Here is a 14,412-nt window from a genome sequence, read left to right on the forward strand (position 1 = left end):
TATATTCTTTGCTTAAAATCTTTCAAATTTATGGAATTGTGTACAGTATTGTATGTATAAGCTACCTGTTTTTTCTTTTTTTATTTCAGGTCCAGATAAGACTGACATATATGCTCAGCCACCATGGTATGTTTTTACTGGAATACTTTCTCAGAATATTTAACTGCAGTGCACTAATTTTAACATTTACTACATGAGCCTTCCTCACAAAGTGATAGATCTCTTTGGGTCAGTCTGTATCTGGAAGCTAGAAAACTTTTACTTGGAATGAGAGTCTCTCTTACTGCCAAATTCAGCTGTCCTGGTGGATTGCTATGAAATAGTTGGTGGAACTAGTGGCAATACTATGAAGTACAGAGTTCTGATCTGGTTCAGGAAAGCAAAATTTAGACGGGTTTATGCTCACTGTTCCCATGTAGCCAAATAGTTACATAATCTGAATAAAAGTATGTGAGAACTTATACTCTGTACCAATTGGTCAAACTTCTTTTTTGGAGTAAAAAACCTGCATGCATCTTGTCTGTACTGAGCTGGTTGTTCTTTGCTGTCATAAGCAAAATGTGATATTTGCCATGGTCTTTGCTGTTGTCTGAAAATAGATACAAAAGTATGGGTAAAGTAATGAGAAAAAAAAGATTTCTTATTTTAGGGCTTTGTCAATATTTTTAATGTTTAAATTACTATATTTTTTTTAAAAAAATTATTTTGTAAAACAGCTTTTCTTCATGAATAGAAAATGCAGGAATGAAAAGCTGACTGTATAAGACACTTTCATGAATCCCAGTTTCTTTACAGTCTTCAGGGTGTTTGATCTGTCCTCACATGCCCTGGATGGGATTTCAGAATGGCATGTTTACATTGTCCTAACTCCATGTCCACTGCAAAGTGGATCTGAAAATGCTGTGCCTACCCTATTTTTCAGGTCTGTGTAGTTTTTAGAAACATACTTTAAAATATGTTTAGTGTAAATGAAACTGTGCAGCTCTGCAGCCAGAACTCCCCATGTACTGGTTTCTGCAGAGTCGTTTTGCCTCCTCCATCATTTATTCACAAAAAAAGAGATATTTTGTAAAATGTAAAAATCTGACAGTTGTTAACTGCAAATCTCATAGACATTATTTCTCTAGTACATTTACCTCTGGCTGAAGAAAGTACCACAATAAGTGTCCTGATTCTCCTTGAGAGAATAAGTCACTGGCACTAAGTATAGCAAATAGAGCTGGGCTAGAAATAACTTCCCATATTTCAATTATGTTCCAATTCTGCTTTGGAATAATACTTTGGAAGTGTGAGACACAGACGCAGTGGTCTACAGATAACAGCTTAGTGGTCAGGGGACTCAACTTCAATGAAGAAAACTTAGATTCAAGTCCCCAGTTAGTCAGCTAATCTTGTGCCCCCAAAGTACTAGCAGCAGATCCAGCATCATTCTAAGAAACTCTTCCTAATAAAACCATAGCTGATATTGTTATGTCCAGTCAATTGATTATTTTTTTTGACATCACCCCCTCTCCCTTCCCTCAACTTTAGTTTAGTTTTCTGATCAGTCTTCTTTTGAAATCACCTAAATTACAAGAAACCATAATTACAAATAATAAATTCACTACACAATTTACATTTTCATTTCCCTTTAGGGAACAATTTTATGTGGTATTTTCAGCTACAATTATATGCAGCCTCAATTTATTAAAGCACGAGTAGTGTTACACCATGGTCATTCCAGGGTCTCATGTAATTGCTGTCTGTCTAAAGCAGTGTATGCAAGGTTAGTGTCTGACTCACAAAACATGTTAGAACCTGAGCAGTAGGTTTGTATCCAGAAACTCCTCAGCTGAGACAGTGTCTAAACACTGATCATATTTTATGAAGCTTTTCACTTCACCTCTTTCGTCCATGTTCTTAATTTGCGTGAAGGAAACTAAAGGCTAATTAAATTAGTTCACCTTCTTGCTAAGGGCTTGTACATTTATATCATTGCTGATAATAATAATCAGTCTTTATACAGTGTCATATACCTGTAAACTTATAACTTTCCTTCAGCATGCCATCAAAACCAACAACACCTGCTGTTAAAGCCGTCGAAAATTCAGAATTCAAACAGGCAACTAGCAATGGGATTGCTAAAGAGCTGAAATCCAGCAGCACTGAACTCATGGTTGAAACCAAAGACAGGATGTCAGCAAAGAAAGAGACCTTTTACCTCGCCAGAGAAGCCAAAGACAGTAAGCAGGGACAGCACCAAGAAGCCAACGCAGTGTCTTCTCAAGAACCTAAAGAAGGAAAAAAGGGATCTCAGGTCTTGCAGAAAACTTCAAGCACCATCACACTACAAGCTGTCAAACTGCAGCCAGAACCAAAGGCAGAACCGCAGGCCACTTTCATCAGACAGAGTGAAGACAGGAAAAGGGCTCTGCAGCCCCTGGTGTCGGCTCAACAAACCCCATCTCTGACAGGGCAAGTCAGTCCAAGGAGCAGAGAAGCAGAAAACAGATCTGGAGCCCGGAAGGCTGTAGTGGAGGAGAAGATGGAGCCTCTGGGAATTCCCCCTCAGTTTGAGAGCCATCCACAGAGCCTGGAAGTATCAGAAGGCCAGGAGATTAAATTCAAGAGCAAAGGTAAGGGATGAAAGTTATCAGAACCCTGGGCTTAGTCAGGTTCCCATTTTGCATGTGGAAGTGGAGAAGCAATTCCTTCTTCATTGCAAGTTGTCCTCCTCCTAAAGTATTTTGAAAATAGATGCAGAATCTCATGCTGTTCCCACAATACTCTCTTTCCAATTAAATTTTCAAGTCATTCCATACTGTAGCATCCATCCCTTCTCTCATCTGGGGTTTCCCCAGATGTAATCAATGCTGCTTTTTCTAGGATGTGGTTTTAGGGCCTCTTATATGAGGGTGCGAGAGAGAAAATGGATGGTACACTTTCCAGAACTGTAATCAGTTATAATGCCCTTGAGCCAAAAAAAAGTTCAGATAAGAAACTACAATCAGTTACTGCATTTCCCTTGCGGCATCTACTCTTACCCCTGATATTCAGTCAACCCAGTGCTGATCTGAGTGCTTCCTAACAGCTGAAATTATAAAGTCAGAATTAAAAGAGAGGTTTAGAGTTTGCTCCACAGAATTTGAATGGGTTTTAACCTCTCAGTAGAGTAATGAGACCTGCATTTTGCTGAATCCAGGGAGTAGATTGGAACAGGTTGGTTTTTTTTTTATTATTACAACAATTTTAGTAGAAAATAATTTTGAAGCATTTTTCTGCTATTTTTTTTTAAATAACATTCACACTTTAAAGTGTTCCCACAAGTGAGAGAGAAATTGGTTTTTATGTCTCTGGAGGAAAAAAAAAATCACAGCAAAACCAAGGTAATTTATTTCATTTCTTGATAGTTCTTGCCCCATGAGTAAAGAGTGCGATTTATATCACAAACCCAGAGAGTAAGGACGGGAAAAGAATATTCCAGAGATCCTGCCACCTTTTGAATAGCTTATTTTTCAGGTATATTAGTACTAAGAACATGGATTGTTTTCCATCAGAGCATCTCAAAAACTTTGCAAGGTTTAACTAATTCATGATCCTGTTTGGCAGGGAAATATAGTCCCTATTGTACAGAAACCAAGGAGATCATTCGGTTATTATTGAAGCCAGTGAATGTCTCTTCATTTGGCTTTGGTCCCAAAGCACAAACTCTTACATGCAAAGGCAAGGTGTCTGTAGGGAAGTTACAGTCCCTAGCGGGCTCTAATAATTAATCTGAGAAACTCTGTTTCCTGAGAATCCTCTCTGCAAAGGGGTTGCTTTCACAGGCGCCTCTCTTCCTGGTTGCAATGGACAATGGAAATGCTGTTACACCCTTAAGGAGGTTTCTACCTGCCAGGCTGTCAGCTCAGCGTGCTTCTGGGTCTGCATGGTTACTACAAAGCATCCAGGATCTTTAACACTTCAAGGCTTGATTCACCCCCTCAGCTATTGGAGGTTCTCCCATCTCTACTGTTCTTAACTAATTTTCAGTGGATTCCAATGTGCTCTTTCTCTGCTGAGCAGGAAAGAGAACCTTTCTCTGAATAATAATTTCGAGTTTCTAGTGGAGAAAATTCACAGAAAAGAGACATTTTCCTACTTTCTGATGTATGTGATGAGCATTCCATTTTTTGTCCCATTTGTGGGTGCAATGGTAACCTGCCCCCTTCCAAATTTTTTAGGGATTTGGAGCTGGATTTAGGGAAAGCTTTTTTTTTTTTTAAAAAAAAGGAATTGCTTGATTTTCTAGTCACTTGTATCAGGTGAGGTCCTGCTTCTAGCTAAGGGCTCCTCTTCTTGCTGTCACTGCTATATCCTTGTATTTTCTGCTTTCAGAAGGGTTTCCTGCAGTAAATCGTATGTCTTTGTCGTGGATAATCCTGCCATCTTTTACCATCTGTACCTTCCTCTGGGGCTGGGTACTCTTGCTGTAATGAAATGGGTACAGGTGGGAAGGAACATCAGCAAGGTAGAAGCCCCAGGGGGCCTTGTTGGCTGAAAATAAGTGAAGGATGGGGTGGATGACCTTTTCTGGCATTATTTCCCAACCTCTCCTCTTTGCTCATCTTAGAAACTGCCCCATGAAGCCCAGACCTCCTTCAGCACTACTACAAGCCAAATCTGGTTTTTGAGAGCTCTGACACAGGCAAAGCAGGCAGTGAAGCCACAGCTGTTTTGCTTCTGCTCCCTGAAAGTTTACTGTCCTAGGAAGCTGTCTGCTTTGCCTATACCTGGGTCCTAGTCTGGAAAAAAATACCCAGGATTACAGAATGTTTGAGGCTAGATGGGACCTCTGGACTTCATCTGGTTCAATACCCCTGCTCATGCAGCATCACCTAAAGCAGGTTGTCCAGGACTATGTTGAGGTGGCTTTTGAATATCTCCTGGGAGGGATACTCCACAGCCTGTCTGGGCAACCTGTGCCAGCGCTCAGTAACCCACACAGTAAAAAAAGTGTTTATGTTCAGACAGAACCTCCTGTGTTTCAGCTGGTGCTCACTGCCTCTGGTCCTATCACTGGACACCACTGAAAAGAGCCTGGCTCTCTCTTCTTTACAACTTCACTTCAAATATTTATATACATTGATGAGATCCCCCTTGAGCCTTCTCTTCTCCAGGCTGAACCGTCCCAGAATAAACAGTGGTAGGTACCGTGGATTGAAAAGTACTGCTAGGTGCTCAGAGAAACCAATTTAGCAGGGTAGAAAGGAATGGGGAGAAATTTCTTTCTTTCTCCTCTAATACCTCGTAACATCCATTTTGTCTGTGACTTTTAGAGGAACAATTTTCAGACGCAAGTGCTTGGAGTTTTTCAAGTTACCAAATATTTGTTATTTTAAAAGATGGACTGGCCAAGAGGTTTTGGAAGACCAGAAATATCAAACCATCTTTTTGGAGACAGTTTTGGGTATTACTGGCTCATTAAGGTTTATATGATTATGTATGTGTAAATTATACCTAATTTAAACTAAAGCAAATAATGGAATTACACTAAGGGGAATACCTGCTCATAAAAATCCAAATACCTGATTGTCTAGTTTCAGGGAAACCAAAACCAGATGTGGAGTGGTTCAAAGAGGGTGAACCTATTAAAGCTGGAGAAGATGTCCAAATATACGAAGAAGATGGAATTCATTGCCTATGGTTAAAGAAAGCTTGCTTGGGGGACAGTGGATCTTACAGCTGTGCAGCTTTCAACCCCAAAGGCCAGACTTCCACCAGCTGGTTGTTAACTGTCAGAAGTAAGTTCTTGTGAGCCCATCTGCACTTTGAAAACCCTGGCTGGGGTTTTCTAAGCTGTCAAAGGGTGGTGACTACAAAATTTCTGTTATGACTTCTCAGTGCAGGTTAATTCTGATTCCTAGCTCTGTGACTAACGTGGTATGGAATAGCTGGCAAGCCACTTTCTGCATCACTTTCTCTTCTGACCTTTTGTTTTTGTTGTTGGTACAGCTGAAACCATCTCATTGAATGTTTTGTACACAGGAAGGCCTGTTCTCCACTGAGGTTTTCTATTAATGCTTCTATTTAATACATGTTGCCAAAGATTTTATTGTTGTTTTGCATTCAGTTCTTTTGGAGTTGCTTGGCATTTCTATAGGAGACTGCATATCTGAAATGTTTTGTGATCACAAATCTGCCCAGTAAAGCGGATAAAAAGAAAAGCTAAGGAATGAGAATTGCATTCTGCTAAATCCAAGTACACTTCCCAGTGACAAATTATTTTGAGCTTGAAGGCACTGTCTTACTGGTCTGGTTGAAAAATTTGTTGGCCTCTTAGCAAATCCTGTTCTCAAGTCTAATCTTTTCACCTGGTTTTAGGTTTTGTCCTGGAGCTATGATCATGTTTATGCATCATTTCTCTATTTGCTGTGCCTGAGGTTAAACCAGGATACCCAAGATACTATCTTTCTGTCTCATGAGAGACCTGTAAACTGCATCCTTAAGTCACCTGGTTTCGCTGCCAGCCAGGGGAAATTTGGGAGAGGGACTGGGAGAAGACAGACGAGAGAAGAATTATCCTTCCTGTTCTTTGCGCTGAACTCTCTGGTAATATGTTGCATACACTTCTAGTGACTGGCTGCAAATGGTGGATTCTGGCATAGAAAACCACCACCTAAGACATAACTTGAGGGCTGGCAATGCCTGCCTTGTGGATTATGGAAGAACCCCTTCTTTATATCAGTCCATTGTTCAAAATTGTTTCTATTTCCCAATAAAACATTTCACCATAGGGTTTGGTTTTTTTGATGGTTTGTTGGGGTTTTTTTTTTGCCTGTTTGCATGGTATGAATCTATTAGCCCAGCCACGTCACCCAAGCATACCTAGAAAAAGTCAGTAAGTGATAATTTTTTCAATTTGGGTTAAAGGAACTGTTTTCATTTTGGTTTTAAAGGGCCTAAAGTTCAAGAGGTTGCTCCATGCTTTTCCAGTGTCTTGAAAGGATGCACTGTGAGTGAAGGGCAAGACTTTGTGCTGCAGTGCTGTGTAGGAGGCGTACCTGTGCCTCAGATCACGTGGCTTCTCAATGGTAAGGAATCCCCTGGTCTGCAATACATGCATGCACGCACCTACATCCACAGTCTCAAATGCCACTCTGATCAGTGCACAGCAAGGCTGTGAATACTGCACAAAGCACTTGAAATCACCGTAATAAAATCGACTAGAATATTTGAAGAAGATCAGTTTATATGCACATAATATGCACGAAGGGCGGTTTTCTTCTTTTGTGTCTTACTGCAGTTTTCCAGTATGTCCAGCAGGGGACTCTGGTGACGGGATTGTACGCAGATGGGTTTCCCGGATTTTGTCACGCAGCTTTTCCGCTGCAACAAAGCCTGTGTTGCTACTGTATGCTGAATCCTGTGATACCCCCCCGCCTTTGGCTCTAGCCTCTCCTCTGAGAGTAACGGGTTGGCATCATGATCCTGCAGGAATAATAAGTTCTAAGCAAAATCAGCACAGCATATCACTCTTTACGGTAGGAAGGAAGCCCATGCCTGACTGGACCCCTCCATCAGCCGGGCAGGTCATAATTGGTATGAGCAGCTATGTCCCCAAGATCTTAAAGTCACAACTTTTCTGGTTGCTTCTCTACTAGAAGTACGTTCCTTGAGATTCTAACACTTGCCTAAAGCTGACGAAAAAAAAGGATAAGTAAAATATTTTTTACCTTTATCAGATGGTATAATCTACCCTGTCCTGATTACACAGCTGAACAGGCAAGTTCCCTTAACAGTCCCCTCTTAATATCGAGGTTGGGCCCAAACATCAGCATTTTGCATAGATTCCAAATTATTTCAGAGATTCAGGGACTAAATGCTCTGGCTGAGGGCTCTTTCCATTTACAGCTATAGCTATTGAACACTAGACAGATTTATTCAGCTTAACTCTTGATTACCCTTGTTACTCCTGAAGTGCAACCAATTTTTTTGCAGACTCTCCCAGGCTATCTATCTTTGTGTGTATATGTGTGTGTTATTTAAAGACAAACGGTAACATACTTTGCCATAAAGATGTTTCCTCCAGGATTGTTTTAAAATTAATTATTTTCACATGATCGCTGTTTTTCTTTAGCAATTCACAGTAAATGGGATAACTGAAAAAGGTGGCAGGGCAAATGAACCATGACCTTGAGACTGGTATGTTCCCACAGCCTGGTCTGTTCCCCTTCCCAATAGCTCCATGTCTAGAATAGAAAGGCCACTGCTTTATTTACAACACGAAACATGTGAGTAAAAGCTCTGACACTCTCCCATTGGAAATAATTTGTTTCTCTGGCTGACGGCTACTCTGCAGTTCCTCCTTTGCAGATGTGAGTAGAATCGCTGTATTGCTATGCAAGAATTGTCTTGCAGCACTGAAGCAGCAACTCCAACCCATAGGGTCAGTCATTTCGTCTTTGCATTCCAAGGGTACCCTTCTGCTCATAAAGGGTTCCCGTAGTCATTGAATGATGTAATTATACCCAGTTGCCTTCTGCATACAGAGCATCTTCCTGTCTCAGATGACTGTCTGTGTTACAGTTCATCAGGCACAGATACAGCGTCTCCATTGATGTAACCACGTTCTGCTTTGCTAAACAGAAAACCATTATCTCCTGAAAAATACAGCCTAGAGATCAATAAGCAACATGCTTCCGTAGGCCTCCAGTATGCACTGTGCCTCCCTGCCTTTTTTCAGGATGTTTGTTCTGCAGTGACCTTTCTTCTCACTAATCTCAGATGAGTCTGCCCTTGTTCAGGTAAAACCATGTCTATATTGCATCCAAGCTTCTAACCGCAATCGGATCAATATCACAAGGAGGCAGATAGTTGGATTTCAAACCATTAGGGTTCTGTAAGTGAAAGCCAGTGCATTAATTCTGCTCTTAAATTAAAAGGCAACGACGAGTCTGAGTAACAGAAGCACAAGAAACTATCCTAACAATAAAAATTAGTGATATCATATATTATCTAAAGACATAAGCACACTACTTTTATTCAAGACTCCTGAAACATACCACTATACTTAAATGCTTTCCTGTCTTGCATCTGATTGTGATACATAACTGTTTATATACCATTTTGATACAAACTTGACTGGATTATAAACAGTAGTTTAATGCTGATAATTTCATGTACACTCCCAGCGTCATTATTTTACCTAAGGATCAAATGGCTAATGTGATAGCCATTTGAATGCAAACATTTCCTTCCTGATAACCAGCTAGTGAGATACTACAAACATCTCATATTTATATCCATTGTCAAATAAAGGGGAAAGGTGTGTTTGTAGTCCTGAAATATTAGTCCAAGTAGACATAAATGCTTTTGGCAAAATGACATGGTGGAGTCTTTCATCAACTGGCCATATGAAGAAAACAGTATATTCACAGTATATGATTTGAGGAAGCAGACAAATTTTGTTCTTAAAAAAGGTGTTTTACAATCTGCTGTCCATGCTTGGAATATAAAGCTTTTTACATTCACAACCGATAGGCTGTGGCAGAGAAAAAAGCAATCTGCTGAGAAAAACCAAACTACTGTTCAAAATATACCACTTTTGCAGAAATCCAGAGAAATAAAAATCATATGGAACAGGATGTATAAAGTTCACAAGAAAATATCAAATGCTAATTATCTTCCAAGCATGACAAAGATAAACTAGAATTAATTTTTGAAAAGAATAGTGAGAAAGGTATGTATATCTCAGTGAAACAATGAATGTCAAGACCAAGTTATCAGACTGTAAGAAACATGGTCAGAAGGCTGCTTTGAGAAACCAATAAAAACAGTTAAAACGCAGAACAGTCTCACTCACTCCTAGGCTGGCCAGACCTTGATATTGGCCAGCCGGTGTGCTGTCCAATCTGCCATCCTGCGATCTCTGAGCAATCCACACTACCTGAGAACTAAAAGACTTGCAATAACTTCTTGTACAATGTTACATACAAGTACTGCTTTATATATCGAACATTTTTACCAGCTGTGACTACACACAAATTTAAAACATTTTCCAAGCCATTATATAGATTGACCTCTCTTTCAGGTCAATCAAGACAAAAAATAGATGATGTGCACTGCGCATTGTCTATAATTACTTCTTAGCTTCTGTGAGGATGAGTAGTTTTTCCACATTCATAGAGACTGCACAAATAAGAGCTACCTGACAGAACTATGGATTTTCTTTGAGTTCTTACTCTTCTCTGCAGCTCTACCATCTTTAGTTTCTTATACTTTTTCCCTTTTTTAATGATTTAAAGCTTTTTTCCCAACTTTTTCAAGACAGTTCCTTTTTTCCTGTTGCTCTCATTCTGCCCTTTATTTTACGTTTCTGAATTTTCACTGATGTACTGGCAAATTCCTTGAAAGTAAGCTTCTTGTGTTTTAGTTCTGGCCTCAGCAAAGCCTTATAAATAACTTTGTACATGTGCTCTCTGTGACAATACTTCAGCACGCAACTCCAATTTACTTCAGCTTCTTTAAATAATTTATTGGTAACTTCTTTTTAAATTGCAGGAATAAGGCCTATGTGACTGTACTTTCAATATCTTACTTTTCATGTTGCTTTCCGTGTGTTTTGTTTTTCCCTAAGTTGAACTGAACCTCTTTCTGCTGAATTTAAAACCAGTATGACCATGACTTTAGCATAACAATTCTCTGAGTAGCGTTTGGTTTTAGGAGAGCTTTCTGATCTGTCCAGAAAGCTTTTAATAAATGGGCCAGGGGAAAATTTCCTTTCTTCTGGTATAACATGCCAGCAGAAAGGTATTTTTTGTTATTGTTCCTGCTGCCAAGCTGTCATGGAGATTTGACTGTTCTGCCTCTGGAGACAGGAACATTTCACTACTGGGAGAGTTGTTTTTAATAGATCAAAATATAAGTATAATGGACTTAACTTAGAATCTTGCTGCAGGTTATTCCTCAAGGCTGATATACTTGTGTTTGTTTTCTGGGGTCTGATGAAGAGGCTATTCTGTAAGTGAATTTACTATTCTGTGAATAGTGCTAAAAAATAGTCACAGTTTTGTTGGGAGCTGGAGTGAAAAAGACACTGCCCTGATGAAATTTGAGGCCACGGTGAAGGAGACCACATTTTCTTTTTCCACATAGAACGCTTTACCCTATTCATCTGCTTATTTACAACAGAAGTGAAAAGGTATTGTTGTGGTTTTGATGATGCAGCTTTTATCCTGAGTGTATTTCTTATACGGTTATCATCATAGCATCGTTAGGCACCATTAATAGTTTCAGTGTCAGAATCCCAGGCAGGATCCCTGTCAGGTTAGATATTCAACAGTCAGACCAGGAAGGCAGTCCAGTGCCCCATGTCCTCTTACAGAAAGCTTTGTTTGCCTGGACTTTAGCTCTACACGTACATTTTTGATTGTAAAGTTATTCCCATGTGCAAAAAATATATGATTGGACCTAATAGTTACAACAGTCTGTGTGTAACAGAGTGAAAGGGGGCTCAACAGGACCAGTAATAAGAACATGTGGCCAGTGAGGAAGGTGGAGAGAGTTTATTCTAAAATTTGAGTCTTCTCGGCAGTTAATTAAATGTTCACCCCAGTTTTTCATGCAGTAGAAAATCTGCTAACTTAACAAACAGATGACTTTTAAGATAAATAAAGGAACAAGATCATCTACCATGTTTTATAATATATTTAAGTATTGGATCATGCTGATTTTGGCACATGTTTGTATTTCAGAATGAAACTTCATATGCAGATAGATAGTGCATGGATAATGACTGCCTTCTGAGTTTGCTAGTGTTGAAAATCAAAGATGAGAGAAAAACCTGTCCCATCATTTAATTTATCCTGCTTACAGTGCAGAGCTGGTTCTTAGAAACCCCAGAAATTTTGTTGTAGTCTTTTAAAATTATTTTGGTGATGAAATCAATGTTGATCTTTTCTTTTGACCATGATTTCCCAAATGGCAGGTGTCATTGATTCAGTCCTGCACAATTTCTCTGTATTTTCACCCTCTTCTCTTAGATGACCCTAATTTCTTTTTCCTGCATGATGTTTATGCACAGATATCAGGCCCTCTTAAGCACTGCATACACTGGGAAAGCAACCAATGATGAGTCAGTAGTGGAAACTATTTAATATTGGGAAAACAGATTGCAGAAGCATTTCAGAAAGTAAGGCTGAGATTGATGATGGTTCCTGAAACAATAGCAAGGCAACTTTAACCAGTCTACACTGACATTTAAGCATGTTCCAAACAAAATCAAGGAACCAGTTTCTTGAAATGAACTTCTTTAATAGTCACATCAGCACAGATCAGACTGTACCTGTCTGTTACCAGAATATACATACTGTAGTGTAGATTGACTGCTTGTGTAAATCAGCCTCTTTTCTCCATCGTAGATTTTGCTGTCTCTCTTGGAATGTCTTCCACTACAAAGTACTTGATGGAGGACTTCAAGTGCTTCTCAAAGCCCAACAGGTTTTGCACATCTAGACAATAATGCTAATATCTAGTTTCAGGCAATGTACAAGATGGAGACAACGTCTGAAGCAAACACGTTTGCACAAAAAAGATATTTCTTATCCACCTGAACAAAGATAAGCCTTTCTTCTCTTGCTGCTACTCAAGGTAGCACCCAGTGAACCTAATGGTGAAATTTGTCCAACAACCATATTCTGCTTTGTGCTTGGGGTGCTGCTCTTTGTAGTCGCTAGAGAGCAGTGGCTGTGCACCAGAGAGTGGGATTTGGCTCTGCACTTTGATATACTGGCTGATGTTAGGCATCCACATTTCACTGAAAACAGGAAGTGCTTTTGAAACTTGTGGCTGATGTATTAAGATAATTCTCTTCCTTTCTGTCTGCAGACCAGCCAATTCAGTATGCTCATTCCACTTTTGAAGATGGAGTTGCAAAATTGACTGTCCAAGATGCCCTACCAGAAGATGATGGCATTTATACCTGTCTGGCTGAAAACAACACAGGACAGGCATCTTGCAATGCTCAGGTCACAGTCAAAGGTGAATAACTCAGCCTGCTGTAATTACTACAATGATATCAGCTGTAATATTTTATATAAAAAAAACTTGGATCCTTAACAGACATGGTTGTAAGTGGATTCCATGTTTTTTTTCTAAGCTGTTGTCAGCTGGATACCTTTTCCCCCACTTGGAGGTGTGTGCAGCTTGAGTGCTTAAGGAGTATGAAATGTAAAGTAATATGCATGTTTCAGAAAAAGGTATTAATGCTCTGACCAAGCATCTTACCAAGAAGGGCTTAGTGTGGTACAGAGCAGCGAGGCTAATTTTTGGAAGAGGTGTACCAGTGTAGGAAAGGACTGTCACGGCTGAAAGAAAAATAAGTGCAGTATCACCAGTATCACTCATCAGGCAGAGTGTGTTATGGTGAGGAGGCAGATGCTACCCATTACTTGTGAAAGGCAGAGCACAGAGACCAGCACCAGGGACTGCAGTTATGATAGCAAATGCCGATATTCTTGCTCTGCTACCAGGATCTATCATAGATAATTCTGAAGAGGTATCTATCAGCTAGTTGGGAGTAGTATATCTCTAAATAAGCAGAATCTTGGTAGTGAAAGTACTAGAAGAACATTGCAGTGAGCAATTCAGGTGATCTGTTGTCTCTGAAATCTGAGAGCACCCTCTTTGCAGGTATCAATAATTTGGTACTCTCAGTGCTGATTTGGCATAGCTGATTTGTCCATGAAAGTCATAATTCTGCACTAGGATCTGAACAAACACCATCTAAAAGACCAGAGATCACAATGAAGACAAGAGATGACAGAATCCCATGGATAAATTGAGCAGTGAGGTAGTATCAATCAGTATTATGGTCTTTATTCTTATAATCTCACCTAGCATCAGTGTATGCAGATGTTTCGTTTTATGGCCTGGAGATGATCAGCCCCCTCCCTTTACAAACCCCCTCCCTCAGACTCCGCCTCCCTCCACAATCAAGCCTGTATTTTATATTTGTCATCTGCAAATTATTTTTTCACAAAGTTATTATAGTTTGGCACTGCCTGTCCAACAGACTGCTGAGTGACAGCTGCCAAGGGAACTGTTCCATTTATCTCTGACCAAATAATACCTGGCCCAGATTTGTACACGCGGTTTAGTGGGAAATGTACCCTGATCCCTGGGATCCCAAGATTTGTCTTCACTTGCCAATGTTCTGTGGTTTTTGTCTACAGCATTTCAGTGATACGCCTGCCCTTATTCTGTCTGTATGAATCTACTTAAAACCCTAGACAAGCTTAAAATGAAAACAGAGGTAACCTATGGTAAACCTTCTGGTAAACCTATGAGTTAATTTATTGATTACCAAGTTGGAAATGCAGTTGTCCGCCCTGCCCTCCCCCTCCCCACTGAAAAAAGGCACAAAGTAGGAAAACATTGATTTAAAATAAGCCT

General features: G+C 39.8%; 1 protein-coding gene across 6 annotated transcripts in view; it reads left to right on the top strand.

The window, feature by feature from the left end:
* Positions 1–14,412, top strand: part of MYLK (myosin light chain kinase) — a 224,540-nt gene that overhangs the window by 103,229 nt on the left and 106,899 nt on the right. For 5 of the 6 annotated variants that reach the window (XM_064451202.1, XM_064451204.1, XM_064451208.1 and 2 more), the window contains exons 7-11: positions 90–126; positions 2,041–2,615; positions 5,559–5,762; positions 6,918–7,052; positions 12,847–12,999. In XM_064451202.1, the coding sequence (XP_064307272.1) occupies positions 90–126; positions 2,041–2,615; positions 5,559–5,762; positions 6,918–7,052; positions 12,847–12,999 (1,104 nt within the window). The remainder of the gene's footprint in view (positions 1–89; positions 127–2,040; positions 2,616–5,558; positions 5,763–6,917; positions 7,053–12,846; positions 13,000–14,412) is intronic. The other variant, XM_064451206.1, reaches the window with a different exon arrangement.

This window comes from Phalacrocorax carbo, chromosome 5 (assembly GCF_963921805.1).
Source record: "Phalacrocorax carbo chromosome 5, bPhaCar2.1, whole genome shotgun sequence".
NCBI lineage: Eukaryota > Metazoa > Chordata > Aves > Suliformes > Phalacrocoracidae > Phalacrocorax > Phalacrocorax carbo.